General features: G+C 41.9%; 1 protein-coding gene across 7 annotated transcripts in view; it reads right to left on the bottom strand.

Moving 5' to 3' along the window:
* Positions 1-4,663: 4,663 nt before the first annotated feature.
* The window catches only part of LOC135234322 (calcium/calmodulin-dependent protein kinase type 1-like), a 70,322-nt gene continuing 54,233 nt past the window's right edge, over positions 4,664-20,752 (bottom strand). For all 7 annotated transcript variants that reach the window (XM_064298811.1, XM_064298810.1, XM_064298806.1 and 4 more), the window contains 9 exons: positions 18,229-18,303; positions 15,158-15,296; positions 13,992-14,118; positions 13,466-13,541; positions 13,056-13,168; positions 12,517-12,595; positions 11,355-11,442; positions 10,616-10,760; positions 4,664-10,526 (listed from right to left, as the gene is read on the bottom strand). In XM_064298811.1, coding sequence (XP_064154881.1) covers positions 10,423-10,526; positions 10,616-10,760; positions 11,355-11,442; positions 12,517-12,595; positions 13,056-13,168; positions 13,466-13,541; positions 13,992-14,118; positions 15,158-15,296; positions 18,229-18,303 — 946 coding nt within the window. In that variant the 3' untranslated portion in view covers positions 4,664-10,422. The remainder of the gene's footprint in view (positions 10,527-10,615; positions 10,761-11,354; positions 11,443-12,516; positions 12,596-13,055; positions 13,169-13,465; positions 13,542-13,991; positions 14,119-15,157; positions 15,297-18,228; positions 18,304-20,752) is intronic.

The raw sequence follows: 20,752 nt of genomic DNA, 5'->3' as shown, positions 1-20,752 counted from the left end.
ACCAGTGTTACTATGCAAGATACTTGCACTTACTGTAAGGTATACTAATTATATCAGTATTCGTAATCATGTGCATGTAATACATGTATTCTTGCCACCCCCTCTTATTTTTTGTATGCTGTACACAAGGAGGACAGAGCCTCTGTAAAACCAGAATGAGAATGGTGCACACTGGGAAAGGGCCAACAGGGAAGGAGGTTTCCTTTCATCCTGGACACCTGGTGTTGACCTTTGACCCCACCAACTCCTCATTGCTGGTTCACAGCCTCGCTTCATGGAGCCTCAGAGAGAGCACTAAAACGGCCCAGCTCACGCTCCCAGTAACTCATTTTCATTGGCCACCTTTTCATCTTAGTTATAGGACCTTGATGGTACATAAATTCAATTTCATTGGCCAGCTTGGCAATAAACGTGAGTTGAGATTGCCTTGCTCCTTGTGGGAAAACCATGAAAAATCAGCAATGACCACAACTTTGAGCAGCTAACTGCCCAGCAGCATTCTGTTTATGACCGTGGAAGTGCAAAAAACCAAGTCTGAAAAACAATCCCTCTCTGCTACAGTCACTGGACCAATCACCTTCAATGAAAAAGCCAGATTGCTCTGATACAGCCCTGTAAGGTGAGAAGACCAAATAAAAAAAAACATTGTACTTACCAAGTTCCCCTCATTCTCAGGCCATAATAAATGGGAAGTTATGTGGAAACGCTTGAGCTGTATTTGGCTGGAGGTTTGAGTCTGGATGCTTGTGTATTTAAAGAACATAGGACATGAGAAAGTCAATGTTTTCAGTTGAGGAACCAGAAGAGAATCTTGAGAGTGAATGTGCAAACATCGTGAGAAGCTGAATCGAGCAGGTGTAATTCATATTTAATTCTCAGATCGTTGACATCCTAAATCCTACCCAATGAAAAATATGTACAGTTAGTGTAGTGGAAACACAATCAGTGAGAAGCTTTCAGAGTGCACGTAGCATCCAGGCTTAGAGTATGTGACCTCACACCTCTATAACTCTGGACTTTTGGAATCTTGGTATTTCATGGCCTTTGATCTTTTGCTTTGACATACTGACCTGCCCATAAAAAAGAAGTGTTCTATTAAGGCAAATGGATGGTGAGTGGGAACTAAGGATCTACAACAACTTAGCCTCTCTCTCTCTCTCTCTCTCTCTCTCACGAGTACTTGTAGTAGTAGTAGTAGTGTCTGTCTGCTAGAGAGTTTATCCTTCTATATAAGCGATAGACAATCCACATGCACAACACACACACAATCATAACAGATACACAATCCTAAGGTTTTTCGAGTAACTTTTCAGATATTAGCGAAATGTTAACAGAAGAAAAAGCTAATGTATTAATGTTAAACCATTTCCTGTCTGGGCTGTCTGGGTAGTGTAGAGGTATAAGCACTTGCCTACCACCGTAGAAACCCGGGTTCATGCCCCGGCAGAGGTACTTCCAGCTTGACCAGACGTTCCTACAAACACAATTGGCAGTGTTTTCGCGGGTGGGAAGCTGGTGAGGGTATGAGTCCTGATTGTTGCATTAGCGACTCCTACTGGTTGACTGGGGCGCCTGTTCAGCAGGGAGGGGATCTGGGGAAGATAGCGTGAACCTCTGCACGCGTTATGCTCTCCCGGTGAAACTCCTCGCTTTCAGGTGAAAAGAAGCGGCTGACGACTCCACATGTATCGGAGGAGGCGTGTGGTAGTGTACACCCTCCCCAGACCAACAGAGGATAGCGCATCGACCAGGACCGTGATACACACAAGGAATTGGTATAACAACTAAAATGGGAGAAAAGTTTCCTGTCAAGTCAGATTTTTTTGAAAATACAGCTTTCCATCCACTCGCCCCCCCCCCCCCAAAAAAAACTGAAAAAACTGAAGGCCAGACCCAACGTAAGATGAGTCACTCAACTTAAGACCTCACTCTCGATCTGAATACTCGTTAAAAGCCTGTTTTACTTATTCAGCCTTCAGCAGGCCAGAGACAAGATCAGACTAAATAATTTGAACTGACACATAAAGGTCCCCACATCCCAGCTACAACAGATCTTTAACATTCCATTTAACACATACGCATTGCAGCCAGAAGGCAAAAAGCATACTGTCAGGGGGAATATTCTCTCAACACTCTCATCTCCACATTTGATGCTAAAGACTGAAATGAGCACAAACCTTCCATGCAGGGAACCCAAGAGACACGCCCACCTCTTCCATCACACTCAACCACAGAGGGAGGTTCATTCTTCCCATAATGTTGACAGAACAACTGAGCGTGTCTTTATATGGAACAGAGAGAATTAACTGGCCATATCACATTTCTAACATTTAAATCATATCACATATTCACATATCACATATAATACAAGTTAGGTGTTGAAATACCAAGAGTTTACCTTGTTTCCCAACCTCCTGTAACAGCTCAAAGGGCCTTCACAGTTGTATGTGCCGAAGGTAAAATGACAAAAAGCCCTGATTCACCTCTATGAACCCTGAGTCAGTCGGATGTAATCTTGGTGTCCACCGTTTATGAGTCCTCCTTGGCATCAATGCGAACACCACCTGGCCTACAAAGTCAAAGCAACATTCGCACAAACACTTGCAAATATCATCATCTCAAGGTACATAAGATTGCCTTACCAGGGTGCAGTCCATCTGTTCAAACAATTAATCCAAATCCATCAGGTGGCAAGTGAAAAACTTGGAAAAAGCACAATGTTTCTATAGGTTGTCCCAGCGGTAACTGTAACACACCCAACCACCTCCCAACCCCCGACCCCAACCTTGGAACTAAGTGCCACTCAAGGGCAACCACTGACCTCAGTGCAGATAGAATTGATAATCAAGTAAGAAGTTACCGGTCATGAAGCCAGGTGACCATGCTGGGCAGCCATCATTCTTTGAGCAAAATTTCTTTTTCCACGCAAGTAAGAACATCTGTCCATTTTGTTCCTGACTCAAATGGGCACTCAGTCACTGTTAGATTTACGTTTCATGGTGACCTCAGTGACCACCTGTCACACGCCAATGAGAGTGTTACTTGGCCCCATACCTCTTTTATGTCCAAGCTCAAAGGACACAAACAGCTACAGGGTTCAAGTTCACAGAACTCGGCTAAATATGTGATTTACTTTTAACATTTGTCACTTACACCTAAACACAAGTAACATAACATAACAACACAGCATAACAACATAACATAACATAATGATGAGAACAGGCCATTCAGCCCAATATTAGTAGAAAAGGTTCAATGTGTTCAAACTTCCGAAAGTTTCCAAGTGAGACTGGAATTTGTTTAATGCAATCACATTTTTGAGGGTTGACTGTCCAATCATTGACATGACATCAGTGATATGCAAAAGCTGAAGAACAAACACGAGGGTAAAACATAGTATTGTATCCGCGTGGATGGAAATCATCAAGGGACGCATATCTGCAAGTGTTCACATACCAAATGTGGTGAAGACAAAGACTTGGACAGATACCCATTTGTCCTGTTCTGTAATTTTTCCAATCCACATCCATCCTATCCTATCATCCTAACCTCTGTTGTGGTCAAAATTGTTCTCAAAAACCTTAGGCCTTCACAGCATATTGGTTTAGAAGATTAGAGAAATCCACTCTATGCTATCATAGTGTCACATAGTATCATATGGTTTTGTTTTTGGACTCAATGATGCAAACACATTTCTGACTGCTTTAGCCTCAGAATAATCAGGCAGTCTGTAAACGAATGAAAATGTAGCTGAGCTGGAAATGGATCAGAGAGTTGCACTGGACTAAATATCCAAAACATATTACTTCCAGCCCCAATTACCTCCCAGTTTATCTCCAGTGCCTTTCTCCTAAATATAATTACCCCAGCTCTTTACACCATATGCTGAGGCAGCATTGAAATCAGACACGTCTCTCGATACATTTATCATGTTACGGACATAATTTTACGACCGCCTTCTACCCAGCACTCCCCTAAGTGAACAGCGGACCCAGCTAATAGGAAACATTTCAAAAATGTTTAGGAACATTCAGATTAGATTACCATTTGGTTGTCAGACAACATTATGGTGAGAAATTTCTCCATACAGACACAGAACGTGTTTACTGTTCTATGGAACTTTTGTCAAAGACGCAGGAATCTGCAGGTATGTATGTTACATATCAACTTACAAGATAATTTACCCACAAAAAAACTAAATGTACGATATGTGCCAATAAAGCATTAATAATGTTCTGAATGTAAAGACTAAAACGTCAAATTTGTTGAGCATAATCCTATGATCATCCACAAGTCATATTCCTTTAAACAAAACTGAAAAACCTTTTTACGTGTTGAGAACACATAAAACTTTAGGGGAACACATACTCTGACAACAGGGGCATGTGGTCAAAAGATGCTATGACTTGGTAATTTAGCGGTCATACATGGAGTGAATGAGCAACACAAACTCACATATTGCAAATCACATTTGGTAGCAGCTCGGTTCTAGTGATAAAATATGCAGTCAGTCATATTCAAACAGCTGGTTGATAGCAAAAAACAAACAAGAAAAAAGTCCCTTCTGTAACCGTGGTGCAGCAACCATCTGCAAGATATGAACCGTTTTCTGGAATCATGATGGCCACGAACAGCAAACCTGAAAAGATTACAGAAGGCACAGTGCATAGACAAGGAAGTTTTATTTTATTGGCCGCTACCAAATCTTCAAAGGTACAAATCAGTGGCTTTAATATTGAGCAGTACTCCATAATAATATTCATTTACCCACGATGCATTGCATCCATACATTAGTAGCTCAAAACAGCTTTTACAAAAAAGATATACTATATATATATTTTAATATATATATGTGTGTGTATGCGTGTGTGTTTATATAACATACATACATGTACTGACCGTATCTCAGTAATATTATCTAACAAAAACCAAAGGTTAACAACAGAAACACTTTTAAAGAGAGGAACATTCAAACCAATCTCTCAACCAAACTTAAGTTTTACCATGGCCAGATCAAAACTAATGAGTAACGATAGACTATTTTAAATTTAATAAGTAAGCCCTTCAGAGACATTTGCATAATGAGTTTTTCTTTTAAATAATAATGCCAGAATAACTTCTTGCTTTGTGCAAATGTACTTTAAACTTTATGGTGGCACACATGATTGTTTAGGGAAAGCATCTTATATATGTCTATGTGACTTGATATTCTGATATTATATTTAATCATAAACTTCTGGCAAGTACAGTAATTTAATTCTATAGCCACTATTTATTTTATTGAAGCTAATGCTCTTAGCTAGTAGGGCAGGAAAAGGAATGGATATTTGGCGAAATTAGAGGTAGTATGATGAGTTTAGCCTCTCATTCTGCTCTGTGCACTCTCTCCACCCCACTGCCTGCCATTGCTGAGCTATGATACGGATCCTCCTCTGATCAAATCACCCTCCTCCATAACATCGGTAGGGAAGTCTGCTGCAATCAAAAGGTTGTCCAGGCCTTCAGCTCCCATATAGCAGTATATATTGAATGTGTGGCTTCGAATGTAAGCAAGCATCATTATTTTGGATATTTACAAGCCATTTTCAAATTAATTATCAGACTTCAGCAGTTCTGAACAATCTAACACTCGGTTGGTCAGGAGTAAAATTTCATATTCCGAGTTCATGACAAACCATTCAGCAGGAGCGAACAGCTCCATGAAAGAGCTTCAGCAGGCTGTACATAGAGGGACAGAGAAGGTCTGTTATCCCAGGCTTGCTGAATTAAAGAGAGCAATCCCTCAGTTCACTCCTTTCTACCCAGACTTCCACAACACCAGAATAACCCAGCCCTGACAAGAGGGCATTCTTCACTACTAGCTTTAGAGCTGGGGTTTTCAAACACAATTTTGGGCGGGCTCTGAGTATTCTGAATCAAAGCAAGCAGTTAACTGTTCTTAACTTCACATTTTTAGTGCCTATGGAGGAGTTTTGTTCCCTCTCACAGTAAGCCATACAGAAACAACAATGTACAGCCACAGATAATAAATACCCCAGATTCAGATTCCTGGACCTAAATGTGCTTTATGGTAAATGACTTGCATTTTAAATGGGCTAAATGACTGACCCTCAGCTAAAACACATCCAAACTGCTAAAAGTGTGGACACCTGGTCACTGAAATCAAAACAAGGAGACAAAACTGCACTGTATTATAGGAATAAATTCTGCAATAACTCAAAAACGAAGTGATTGGAGTTAACAACAGACAGCATACAAAGGGATCCACCAGGACTGAGTTTGAAAACCCCGCTTTCAGAGGGATGACCTGACTCTAACTGGTAAAAAAGCCTGTAATGCCTATATTCTTTAACACAAATCTAGCAGCGCTAACAGAATTCCCAGTGGCAGCTGTGGATACATGCATTAGCATCCAGTGCCTCCTTACAGCATACGTAGCGCGTTAAGGAGAGGCGGACTTATCCTGCAGTGCAAGAGCAACTAATCAACTCAGAGCCAAGCTAAAAGTAAAAACACTACAAATGTACAGCAAAGTACCGTGCCCGGCCAACATCTTATGTGAATGTGATGTCGGCGTGCCACCCACCCAGGCCAGCGCATGTCAGATATGTCCTGTGATTCAGTGCAGACGACGCAGTACCGTCTGCCCGCATCGTCACCCCCGGTGTGAAAATTCCTCGCTTCACAATTTTTTTTTATGACAACAGTATAATTACATGTGTATATATTCATATAGTTTTTTTTTTCATCAATCACTTACACAGAGTAACCAGGTCATGCAACAATAGTTCACTACCTCTTCCATGACAGGAACAAAGCATAAAGTTAACAGAGAACACAAAATTAGAGTTCACCCAGAGGTTCGGCAAAACAGGTCCGGCCAGCAAGGAGGAAGGAGGGAATGGCCGCTTAACCCCAATCTACTTTTTTTTTTTTTTGTATTTTTACCTCTGTGTAAACATTCTTAAACCTGTTCGTCAGTTTGCTAAACGTAGCTGAAGTTTCTGACTTAACCAAACATTTCAGAATACAAAATTACGATATGCTTTTAAGGTTACCATAAAAAGCCCTTTCGGAAAAGACAGGTTGTAATTTATAGTAAATATGAGCCCATTTATTTGTCAGAAGGCAGACCAACGTTCGTGGGCAACTATTTCCCCATGACTGGTCACTGGGGGTCTGAAGAGGAGACTGCAGAAACGGTTCACAGCTTCAGTGTGACCATATGACCAGGAATGGACTGCGACACAGTTTAACACTGAGGCGGTGGAACTTCCTGCTGTTTAATGATCCCTACGCTATCCTAATTTGGAATCCCCAATTTGTGTATGTTCTTGCTGATTACTTAAACCTCCCCTGTCAGGTCAGGGGAATGTGTGGCACTACGTGCTCTTCTTTGAAACACTAGATAAGTCCACTAGATAAGCTCACATAGACACAGAGCCAAAAGACTGAAGCTTGATTTGTAGTTCAAGCAGGCAGACTGCAGGTACCTGATTGGCCAGAGGGGTCGCTGGTGCACGATGACACACACTTTCTTTGGACGGAAATTTGGGAGTCAGACGGCCATTCCCTCCTCTCCCCACCCCGCCTCACAGGCAGGCCATAGACTTGTCAGAAGCAAGGCTCACGACCTGGAGGTTGGAGATTCATACCAAATAAAGTACTGTGGTAGAAACCTTGGGTTACTTCATATAATAGACAGTCATAAGATACAAACTTTCGCTTTCTTTTTTTTATTCCCCCACAATTTTGTGCTGTCCCACAGGACACATGCAGATGCTTGGAACCAGAGCCCTTCTGGACCCAGTCTGACGCAGAATAAAGAGTCCAGGCCATGGGCAGTCAGCAGAGAGTGTGAAACGGTCTAGCATGGGCCCTGGGGCCTAGGTGAGCTGGGACACTCTCGCAAACCTTGAGCTCAAAAACCAATTCAACTTCAATGTGGGAGGAGTGATGGCAGTCAGTTTGCTGCCTAACAGAATGGCCCACCTGTGTGTGTGTGTGTGTGCATGTGTGTGGGAATGTAAATCATATTTAACACCTGCTATAGAAGACATAAATATTTGTGTGGGTGTCAGTTTGTGCACAAATATATCAGTGTGTAAGCTTCTGGTAATATGAGTATATGCCTCTAAATAGTGTGGAAACAACTGTCAGATGCATGAAAGATGCATGGACTTGGCATCCAGTTTCCTACATGCTCATGAACACAAGTTCATGCAAAATAAAGAATATTGCGATTTCAGTCCTCAGACTGACTCACTGCAATGAACACACTCACAAATGGCGTGCAAAGACGGGCAAACCTTTTTAAGTGAAGATGAATTAAAGTTCCACCTGCAAATATGTGACACAAGCCACAGAAGATGTTCAAATGTCACCTGACCCCAGCGGTTTCTCATTCCGACTGTGTAAATTTCAAGCATCTGTGTTCAACATTTTCTCCATATAGCGAACGGCTCAATCAGAGAATTATATGCATATGCATGAATTTAACACCAATTGAAACAGATCCTAGTGTGTAAATGAGTGACTACTGAATGCATTCACACAAAAACTGGAAGTTTACTCCCTTATTTCTGAAACTCTGCAGCCGACTGCTCGGCTTAAACTTCTTAACTCTGAGGAACACGTTCACGTACATCTCACATTCCTCTGATCTCACACATTTGTGAATAACTTCACCACTCTCTGCCCAAACTCTCGATGTTAAAAACTGGTAACACTGTTGACATCTTAAACCTGCTCTTCAAGAATATCAGCTAGATAATAGCGGCTGTTACAGAAAACACAGACAAACTAGACAAAACAGTAGCAGCTGAGGACAATGACTGAGGTAGCAGGGTGAAAATGCAAAGCAGAAGATGCGATATTGGAATCTTTTTGTAAAAATGTACAGTTCAGTTGCTTTCTAAACAGGTGCAGCAGTGCTTCAGAGAAACAAATCCAAATGAAAGCTAAAATAGGAAATCCTAAAAATGACCAATAGTGATCAACAGAGCCTTTGTGTCAGGGTAGTAGTCATAGCATTGAGTGATGCTTATTTCAACTATACTAAACATTCACCATACTGTAAATGTAGAGTACAGAAATAAATAGTGATTATAATGTATTTCAAATGGTTTTTTTTTTTTCAAATATGAAACAGAAGACCGAAAACATAGAGGTTTACGCCTAATCTTATGTGACCTCACTGACATGTGGATTCACAAATAATAACATTAAAAGACAAAGACAAAAGAAAAAAGACTGATCTGATGACAGGAAAAATCATGATTGAGGTGAACATGACCGAGAGGCAGGAAGCCCCACTGAGGCAGTCAGCAACATGTCCATGTCCTCAACAAAGATGCACACGAGAGGCTCTCCAGTCAAAATCATTTACAGCTGATTCAAATAAAACAAATAATTGAATACAGAATTTGGTTGTTTCATAAATTAAAACCTTCTTTCACTTGCAACATTTGTCTCGGGAGAGAAAATAACCCTACTCAATAGTCTTACTCTATAACCTGAATTAAAAAAGCCCGAAAAACTATTAAATTAATTTGATATATTTTTTTCAGAATGACTTGTATTGTAAGTTACATTTGCCTCTGTACAATACAAAACATAAAAAGAAAAAAATCAACAGCTTCTGATAGCCAGATAGTACTTTAAAAAGAACGTCTGAAAGTGAATGCAGAAAATTTATCCTATGTGGACATGCAAAGATATTTGATCTTAATTTAAAAAAAAAAAATTATTAATTGGCAAGCATAAATAATTCTCAAGGCACCAAAATGTCTTGTTGTCATTTTGCAAGCACACTGAAACCTAAGAGAAATATTTTTCATGCATTACCCTTGTGCTTTAAGCAATGAGATAATTAGTATTAAAAAAACATAAAGATAAGTGAACCTAGTCCAGTACCTAATGTGAGTATGTGACTGCTTATTGGAGGGAACTACACCTCTATTGAAGAGTAGCCTATCCACGGGAAAGACTTTCTAATCACAAAATGGAAGCTTAATGTGACACAGGAACAAGACGGCCCTGTGCCATTATGTTTTGTGGACAGACAGCAGCCTTCATATAAATGCGGCAGTTTCCAGGATGGTAAATGTTATGATGTTGAAAGAGATATGAAAACTTTAACAAAAAAAAACATTTACAGTAAAATAGCCCACATATATGAAAAGGAAAACTGCCACAATGTTCCCCATGATGCACCTGGGCCTGGTTCTCCTGTACTCCCTCCCTTCTGTGTCAATGCTCACCTTTAGTCTTCCCTCCACTGACACAATGTCCCTCCTCACCTAGGATTCTTAACACAGCAGCACCCCCTGGTGGACACTGCTGGAATAACTCTGTATTCCTGGCCAGACTGGGGGGTTCTGGGCTCCAGTCAAACTGGTTGTCACAGAGACGCGTTCTTGCTCAGACGCGGCTGACTGGGTGACAGCAGTAGGTACAGTTCTTCAGGCTGTCCTGCTCCTCAATCCCCTCGGCATTCTGGGAACAGCCATCTTCGCAGTGCGGCTCTGGAGAATGAATGTGACAAGTCAGTTTGTTTTAGGGGAGAATACAAAGAGGGAGCAGGAGAAGGACTGGGTGTGGCTCTCCCACTCACCAGCATCCTCCTCCTCCTCCTCCTCGGGCAGCAGCAGGTCGCCCTGGCAGGGGCTGGTGGGGGTGATCTGGCTGGGCCCCTCCTGACTGGTCCCCAGCTGCAGCCTCCTCATGTGTCTGACCACTGCTGTGGCATTGAATGCTTGCTGTGTGGAAACACAGGGTGAGGCACAAGGACACCACAGGAGCACCATGCACACCCACACACGCGCACGCACGCACACACACACGCAAATGCAAACACGCACACACACACACCCTCACACGTGCATGCACGTTCACACACACACACACACACACACACACACACACACACACACGCAAACGCAAACATGCACACACGCACACACGCACACACACACACCCTCACACGTGCATGCACGTTCACATGCACATCTCTCTCTCTCTCTCTCTCTCTCTCTCTCACACACACACACACACACGAGCACACACACACAAGTTTCAGATCACAAAATTGGTTTTACAGAGGAATGGCTTTACTGATAACACAGCGTCCCTGAATATTTTCCTTTTTTGGCATTTTGCTTCCTTTCTTATTCGAGGACAAATAAACTATTTTGAATTATGCATTTGAAAAAACATATGAACTGCATCTCTGAAATATTTAAAATTATGATGACAGGCATCACATATCATGTATCCACTTTAGCCACAGGCTAGTTTTCATCAACATCCACCCGTCAATGAAAAGTCAAAAGAGGAGACCAATCTTACAGTACCTTCCATTTGCTTTTGGCAAAGTTCTTCCGGATCTGAGCACTAACAGATTCATGGATGTTCTTTTCCAGTGCAGTGTCTCCAGATATCCTGAGAGAGAGGAGGCAGGGTAAGAAGCGGTCTAGACATGACAAGCAGTCTGATTTTTATTGACAGGTAAAAAGCTTAAGCTTGCTTCCCTCCCTGGATGTGCATATGTAATACCGTGCCAGTGTCTGTGTGTATGTTCCTGTTACTTCAGTTCACTTCAGCTCAGTCAGTTCTGTCAGCTGAATTGTGTTTATGGTCTTTATATTCACGTTAGTTAGGTCACACCCTATATATTTCAGGATATATTTATATGTATACTTCTCAGGGTGTTCACCATACGGGTATGAACTCACGTTACGTGTAGTTAATAAACATTTTGCTGCTTTTCAAATGAACGTTGCACCTACATAAATTGCACTATTCCAACCGAGGAACGTAACCACTTGTGTTTCTCCAGTTAGTTCAATACACTGTAAACTCTGAACAGATATTCTGGGTTGGATGCCCTTACACATGCCACATTTATTTACTTATTATTTATTTATTCAGTCAAGAGACATTGCACGCCCATCAGCATGTCAGAAATTACATGAATGCACAGTTAGCTAAACAGTTATTTGTCATCTGAAGTCTCTTCTTTCCACAAATGATAAACTGTATACCGCATTAGAGGTTCTCTGGAATATACTGTTTGCGGTAGTAGCTTTATATAAACTGAAACCGAGTGTCGCTTCATCTAAACAACAGGAATTACACCCATATTTGTCCGTAAGCAGAAGCTTTGAGGGTTTCTGCAGGACCTCAACCAGAGCTTGTGCTGCACTGGTGAAGTATCTAGCCTTATACTCTAAGCAGTTGTAAGAGAGGCAGTGAAATCAGGCATGTCTGCAGGACACTGCAAAAGCGTCAATAGTTTGGGTTCTATCACTTACCAGGTTCAATTGGTACAACACAATTAGCATTGTATAATTACGCCTTCTGCACAAATCTCTGAAGATGCACAGGATTTATTAACTGAATATATGACCCTAAACCGGGTGACAAAGAGCTTTGGCCTGCATACATGCAGCCCTGCAGGATTTGAGCACAGAATGGCGTGAGGAAGAGGATGAAGAGGAAGAAGAGGTATTGTACCAGGGGTGCTGCAGAGCCTGCTCGCACGTGTACCTCTTCCTGGGGTCTTTCTCCATCAAGTGAATGATGAAATCTTTGGCTGCAGACAGAAAAACCATTTGCCATTCAGAACGTTTACTCTGTTAACACCCTCAGAAACACAGTGGGATCATATTATCCACACAATGCATAATTTATTACAATTTATGGAACATTTCTGTAAGTGCACTTACTGCTGTCTAGAAGAAGTCACAATGTAATTCACTGAAAAATTATAGCAGCAGCAATAGCACAAAAGTAAATATGCCATAACTGAATGCCTTTTACATTTATATGAAATGTAAATAATCAGCCCTGAAAGTCTCTGAAATGATGCATGTTCATATCTTTAACCAGGAAGAATGCAGCATATGGACATTTCTAAAGTGCTTCATTGTACAGTTACAATTCTCATTCTCACTCCCTGTCAAACACACAAAAAAAATGTGTATGTGCGTACGTACGCACACACAATCTTCATCGTAGTATGTCACAAGGCAAAAAAATGAAAGTTCCGGTACCTGAATCGGAGATGTCATCCCAGTATGGAGAATCAAACTCATACTCTGCTTTGAGGATCTGCTCAAAGAGTTTGGCATCATTTTCATCGTAGAATGGAGGATATCCACATAGACTGCACAAGGGAACATATCATGTGTGAGACCTGGACAGGCTAAAACACTCAGATAAACTGCATAGAGCAGCACCATCAAAGGCTACACAGAACATACCAAGATAAACTGCATAGGGGGCAGAATCATCACACGTGACACACAGAACATACCAAGATAAACTGCATAGGGGGCAGAGTAATCAAGAGGGATATCTGGGCATTGGGCAGCTGGAGCAGAAAGCTGATTGGTGGGTCTTGCACAGTTATCTGTCGTAATCACAGGTGTGACAGAAAGCACACACGCTCAGTGGTACTCACAGAATGTAGGAGATGACTCCTATAGACCAGCAGTCCACAGCCTTGCTGTACGGTTTCTGAGCGAGGACTTCAGGAGCTGGCGAGCGAAAGCAACCAGCAGCGTCATTTCACTTTCTGATTAGCCCTGCTGATGTTTTATATTACAGTGCTGTGATGCATCTGGAGTAATATTACATATCTGCCATGAACCTTTGAAATGCTGTCCATTGAAAAGACAAGATGCAATACCAGGCCAATTCATTTGAATGGAAATACCATATCTGAACTGAGCTAAACTCGATTTCTCATACGCCCTGAAATTGTGATACATAATTCAATATTTATTATTGATCTTATATGACCAGGGATTGTATTACTGCTGAGCATGACAAAACCAAACCAATTTCACATTAAGAAACAATAAGAAATCTATTAAAAAATTGAATTTAAGGAATATAATGTACAGTCCGTTATATATTTCATATATTTAAAAATGACCCTTATGTTAACCGTTATCACAATGTAATGGTTGGTTCGCTCTCCGTACCCACATATCCAGGTGTCCCACACGCCGTGGACATCACACTTCCAGACCCCTCCATCTTGGACAGCCCAAAGTCGCTGATCATGATCTTGGAGTCCTCATCCATACTGTAGTACAGCAGGTTCTCCGGCTGCGAACACAGTGCAGGCAGGTCACATGACGCGCCGGAGGTCACATGATCAGCTCTGCCCAATCACTCCGCACCACAGAAGTCGAGATACTGACAGGAAAATCCATAACCTGTGATAGGCCCCTCATACACAGCTACCCAGCTGACTAACACAGTTGATGGAATAACTGGCAAATGAAGAACAGCCCATGAACTGCCTGAAGTGCAGATAAAATTAGACTGTATACAGACTCCAGAGAGGCTCTCATTAGTAATCCATACAAGGATCAATCAACTTACACCTCACAGAACTGATTAGATTAGAACAAATGACCAACACTGAAGAATAATGGGCCTCATTTGGACCGCCAGCACTAAAAAGCACACAGCACCCAGATTCCAGACCAAGATAAGGTTTTCATAAATGAGTGGTGGTGGTGGTGGTGGTGGGAGAGGGGCATTTATCTGATAAAAACGTCAAAGCAAAAGGGTTTGTTTCTAAACAGAGAACTACTGGTGGAAGAGGCTGTCTTTGATGGTAGCGGTCAATGAATCCTTAGACCAGGATTGCCAGGTCAGTTGATGTCCATTTGTCTACTTGCACTGATAGCTCGGCAATGTCGCTGCTTGTTGTCAAAACTTATTTACGCACTGGTAAGTCGCTCGGGATAAGAGCGTCTGCTGATTGCCAAAATGTAAATGTAGTGCAAATGCATATTTGTTTCTGCTGAATGCCAAAATGTAAATGTAGTGCAAATGCATATTTGTTTCTGCTGAGTGCCTAAATGTAAATGTAGTGCAAATGCATATTTGTTTCTGCTGAGTGCCTAAATGTAAATGTAAATGAAAAGTAAGTGCATATGCGTAGAAGCTAATTAACCGTTCGGACCAATAAAGTCAAAGGAAGAGAGGCTGGGGGGGAAATACCAGCACACCACACTGGAGCCTGACAGCCCTGGCTCAGTTAGAGGCCATCACTGGCCCCACTGTAGACACGCTCACCTTCAGATCCCGGAGCACAATGCCCATGTCATCACTAGCCCACTGTAGACACGCTCACCTTCAGATCCCGGTGCACAATGCCCATGTCATGGAGGTACTTGACAGCATCCAGGATCTGCTGAATAAGTTTGCTGGCGTCTTTCTCTGTGTAGAAGCCCTTCTCCACGATCCTGTCAAAGAGCTCGCCGCCAGAGACGCTGCCAGAGAAACGTACGTTTAAAGTGTCAGTCCAGGCCGTCGAACGGAAAGGTACAAGCAGCTTATCTTATGGTTACAGCTAGAGATGTATATCTAACTGGAGCTTGACATTTATCTTATAGTTTCCTGGGAAAAAAAAAAAAAAAAAAACCTGACAGTATTTGAAAACAAACTCTGAGCGTTTACTTGGACAGCAAGTTGACTTGGACAGGCACAACAACATGTAAGCATCCCTAAAAAGGGTGTTTAGAACATGCCCTCTGCATCCAACCAAAACTTCCCTTCTGTTCTATTGGCACAAAGGCATTGGAACACCAGTACAAGCCTGGGTACTCAGTCATATTTTCCACCTGGTCGAAATGGCTTAGTTCAGTTTAGTGTTTATGCAAAAATATAACAATGACATCAACATAAAATACACAATTGCAATATTTTTTTTTAAATTATAGGCAGGCTAACTAAACTCTAAAGGGCTTGTATATTCCCTACCTAAATCAAATAATAAAAAAATAAAGTAACTAGTCATAAGAAAAGAAATGTATTAGTATTAATAATAAAAAATATTGAATAACTAATGGAATAAGAGAAGAGAAACATAGAGGCAGTGTTAGTGAAAATAATCTAACCTTCATTCAAATGCTGCACAATGAATGGACAATGACACTGGTTATCCAGAGCACTGTACACAGACAATGTGGGCAGTGGCTGGAACAGCGGGCTTTTCACTCGAATGTAAAGTGATTCAGGAGTGTCAGAAATGGAACCGGGAGAGGCGCAGCTATGCTTCTGGCGATACGGTCCTCATCCAGGACGAAACGGCACCGCGAAATGCTTGGGTAATGGGGCGGAGTCAAGAGACAACGCGAGGACAAGAACCTACGCGCTGGAAAGACCAATCGCTGAACTGTGCTTGCTGCTGGAAGCAGCAGATCGCCTCCATCCTCTCTCAAAAGAGATTAGGAATTAAAGCCCAACACAGACTCCAACAATCAAAATGAACACTCAAAATAAATAAATAAATAATAAAAATAAAAAAACTAAACAACAAATAAAACTATAAAGGAAATAAAATACGAAAATGAAAATAAATGAGAAAAGGGAAATCAATTTTTAAAAATAATGCATTTTAAAAATGTTATAAAAAAGGAAGAAAGAAGTTAAATGATAGTGAATACTGAACGTTCGTTCAGAAAATGCAGCAATTCATTTATTGACTTTTTAGGCTCCTGATGCATTATATGAAATAACTGCCTAGGGCCAGAACGTGGGAGCCATTCATGAAATTATGTCTCGATTATTATTATTATTATTATTATTATTATTATTGAATATTTACAGTTTTCATTTATAATTTCGGTGAAGAAAATATATCACATTTTATTTTAACAAATCTTTTTTTTCTCAGTTTTTCTTGGAATGTGCGCGGATAGCATACTCTCCTAGCCTAGAGGTGACTTAAGAAAGTCACTACACAATGGATAATGCTGTTTGTAAGGTCATGGAGAAACAGACAAAAACAGATGCTGTGCAGAGGTAGCATGGCCTTGCATGTATTCCTCATCTCTGTGGAGTATCACACAGTATCAGACAGAATAGCTTCTCAGCTCCCTAGTGCACAGTCATGTGGGACATTCCCGTACTTCAGTTCTTCCTACCCAGTGATAATGCTGATCTCTATTGGCCAATCATAACACTGCGGCGTTGTCTGGTCAATATTTGTTGGTTGGATCAACAGTGATAAGGCTGCTGAGCAGTAACCCATAGGGGGTGGATGATGTGCTTACCACAGGATGAAAATACAAAAAGAAATTCTCTGTTAATAACAGCATCTTATATTCCCACCAGCAAAGAACACATTTCTATGGGTTCTGTTAAATGAATCAGTGTGAATGAGACCGAGAGTTATGTAGGGGTAGTCTGCCTCGTTCTGAAAAAAACTCCTGTCTATTGGCACTGCTTTAGGAGAACTGAGGTCACATAGTAAATCTGGTCGATTCTACATCTGTAGAATGCACCACTGATAAAAGAGGGCTAATTTTCAGCACTGGACTCCCTGTTAATTAGCAACTAATTCATGAGTAGTTAAGAATTGCTCTCTCATCCCCGGTGACACATTGGAACACAGGGATGAACACAGCCCTTGCTCTCCAAAGGGAGGGGGGACCACATCACAGCCAATGCAGACCTAACACTAAAACACTCACAATAGCACCTCATTCAAAATGCACTCCGGAGTTATGATTAAACACAGAAATGAGCACTTCATGCAAAGTCAAGTCCAGATCCAACATTAAGCATACACATTAGCAACAGAATCATAGCCAATCCAGACCGATCTCTCTCTCTCTCTCTCTCTCTCTCTCTCTCTCACGCACATACGCACACATGCCTATCACACAAACACGCGGGCCTGATCTAATATGCAGATATTCTGTTCCCACAGGAAGTTCCTGCCTCACTCACACAGTTGCCCATCACTACATTATGAATGAGAAGCCCAGCAGGGCAGAGGATGCAGAATTCTTGAAAACAGAGCAGTCTCCAGCTAAATGTGGTGACTAAATTCCTAAATTAGCCTGCAGTTCATGAGCCTGCACTTATCGAGGCCTCTATTCCATGGGAAATTAGGGGTTGTACAGAGTGTCCTTCTGAGACAAATTCTGTACACAGGAATCTAAGAATAGCTACACTAAAACACATTTACGGGCAGTATGTATACATACCAAGCCAACCCAACCCTAAAGTGCACAACAATGCAGATAGGAGACTGTAGCACGATGACCATAACGATCCTACCGCCAATCATGCATCTCCCTGTGGGGCTACTAGCCACAGTCAGCACTACGACTACTACTTTTGGCTAATGTAATACACGCAAGAGGCTACAAGTTTGCCAGTTTGAATAGAGGAGAGGCTAAAATAGATACTCACAGCTGCATTACCAGGTACAGGTGAGATTTGCTCTCAAAGATGTCCTCCAGCGAGACTATATTGGTGTGTTTTATCCTGGAATAAAAAAGAGCACAAGATTACCACACAGAACAAGCACTGCAGAACACTGGAAAAGTCAAGGTCAATAAATAGGGCTTGTAAAGACACAGAAACTTATTCTAGTTTCTTTATATGCCAAGAAATGCCAAGTTTCTTCCCAAAGTCTAATAAGGCAAGGACCGCTGTAGGGTCCACGACACCTGAGTCCAGCAGCCCTAAGCCTGTTCCTGACTATCTGGTCACTTATTCTCACTATTAATGCCCTGGAGTCTCTCTGGCTGCCAGGCCGATCCCCTGCTGATCCCCCCAGTGCTGTAAGACAATGTGGCAGTCTTGTCATCGGTCTGTGATACGCGGTCGTCCACTTCGAGGACATTCACAAACATTATCAGTGGTCTGATAGCAATGCTTAATTCTTGAAGTTGCACTCTCATGCACATCCATATATCTGTCAGTGCCTCTCCCAAGCATTCCTGCCTGGATGCCAGCTTCCTGCCCTCTGTCTAACTTAGTCAACAGTTGAGGCATGGGGCTTTTGAAGATACAAATTTGGTGTTAGGAACACTTTATCAAATGCAACACAATTTTGTCCCAAGGCATGGTTAAATAATCTAGGACACCTGTTATTGACACAGGACAAAATGGCCTCCTTTTGGGCACTGGTGAGATGTGTTTGCAAAATCAAGTGGAATATCTAGCTGTTCGCTGAGTATTATTGAAAATCAAAAATTGGAGAAATTATACCACCAATTTGAGGTTATTTTGACAAGTATATATTCAAGGAGGAATACAGTGAACCATGTGTGATCAATGCTGCACTGTTTCTATCTGGCCACCAGGAGGCAGACGTAATACATGCTGCCCTACTTGTCTTGTACAACTAAAGAAGCAAAACACTGTGCAACTGGGAGGAATGTATGTAGGCAAAACAACCTCTAAACATCTAAATGAAATGATCTGACATTCCCTGACTGACCTAAGTGTTCCATGAACTCTGACCCCAAAGCACAGGAGACCCCAAAATATAATGTAGTCCTTTGAGACCAGTGAATTTCATTGAAAGTGAGTCAACAAGGAGTGAGACATAACACATAACTTCCTGCAGAGAAAAAAATGTGAGAGCAACCATAATTGTCCATAAGGCCCGAGTGGTGTTTAAATATCTCTAACCAGGCTACAGCTCAGAAAACCTTAGGCCTAAGCTGTGTTTAAATATCTCTAACCAGGGTACAGATAGGACAACCTTAGGCCTAGGCAGTGGTTAAATATCTCTACTCAGGCTACAGTATTCCTGACCACAAACCAAACCTGTACAAACAATTTGAAAGCCAGATATTACACTCCAGATCCCGGGCATCTTTCAACCATAGGCTACAGTTCAGACAACATAAGCACACTAAAGCTGCACAAGCAGCAATACATTACAATACTGTTTCACATGCACCTCCCTAATCACACAAGTTGGCCTGAATGGCCTAGTGCAGCGCCCACTTCTCTTCACCCTGGAGACCAGCAGCTTAGTAGCTCAGTCACTGCCGTGCAGGTGCCCTGTCAACTAGGAGCAGAAGCCCTTGAGCCATGAGAGAAGCACACCCTGCTGACTGTCACTCTCCCTCCCTGGGTAATGTTAAAGCCAATTATGACACAGCACCCGGTTACCTGGGGAATTAAATTCAAAAGTGAAAACTTTATTGAAGCACTTTACATATCAAACAAGTTTCATTAAAAAGAGTACAGAGAAGAAAAATCAACAGAGAGAGAGATGAGAATGAGAGAGAGAGAAAGCCCCTTCATTTAAGCGCTACGTATTTGCCCCTTGGAAGGAGCATATTACTTCATTACTGGCAGAGGTCCATGGAACAAGAGGACGACTTCATGAAAGAAGGTAAAAGCTTTTTAATTGAATTACGGCCGCAGTCACACATACTTTTTAATATGAATGACTGAGGAAGCATAAGTAATGAAATGGGCCTGCCAATGTCGGACTAATGGCACGGAGAAATATTCGGCCAAACAGAAAGGGGAACGTATGGCTGCATAACGACAGGCAGTTTGTACAGCGCTCCCTTCCACCGCTCAGCTCTGTTCAAATACAACAGAGTTGAGTGGTGCCATTATTCAAATATCCGTAATTCAAATATTGGATGTGCTTGAAGGTCTGTAAAAAATTATTGTGTGAGAGTCAGTGAGTGTTGATCAGCTGAAGTGGAGGGGTTGAATCTACACAGAGGCTTGCGAAGCGTGACGTCTTAAAACATGACCACTGGTAACAAAACCATCCATTAGCGCTGACACTGTGGCCACGCCCTCATCACTGCTGGGGTCAGTGGACAAGATGCACTTAATCCAAATAAATCCGGAAAGATCCGAGGGCCTAAAGGCATTATCACACTGATGACACGGGAAGCACCTCCCCACCCTCATTCACTAAACCGTCGTTGGTGAAAGCTGCTCCCTTTCCAGT

This window comes from Anguilla rostrata, chromosome 11 (genome assembly GCF_018555375.3).
Source record: "Anguilla rostrata isolate EN2019 chromosome 11, ASM1855537v3, whole genome shotgun sequence".
Classification (NCBI taxonomy): Eukaryota; Metazoa; Chordata; class Actinopteri; order Anguilliformes; family Anguillidae; genus Anguilla; species Anguilla rostrata.
The sequence above is the reverse complement of the archived record's forward strand: the minus strand, read 5'-3'. Positions and strand labels throughout refer to the sequence as shown.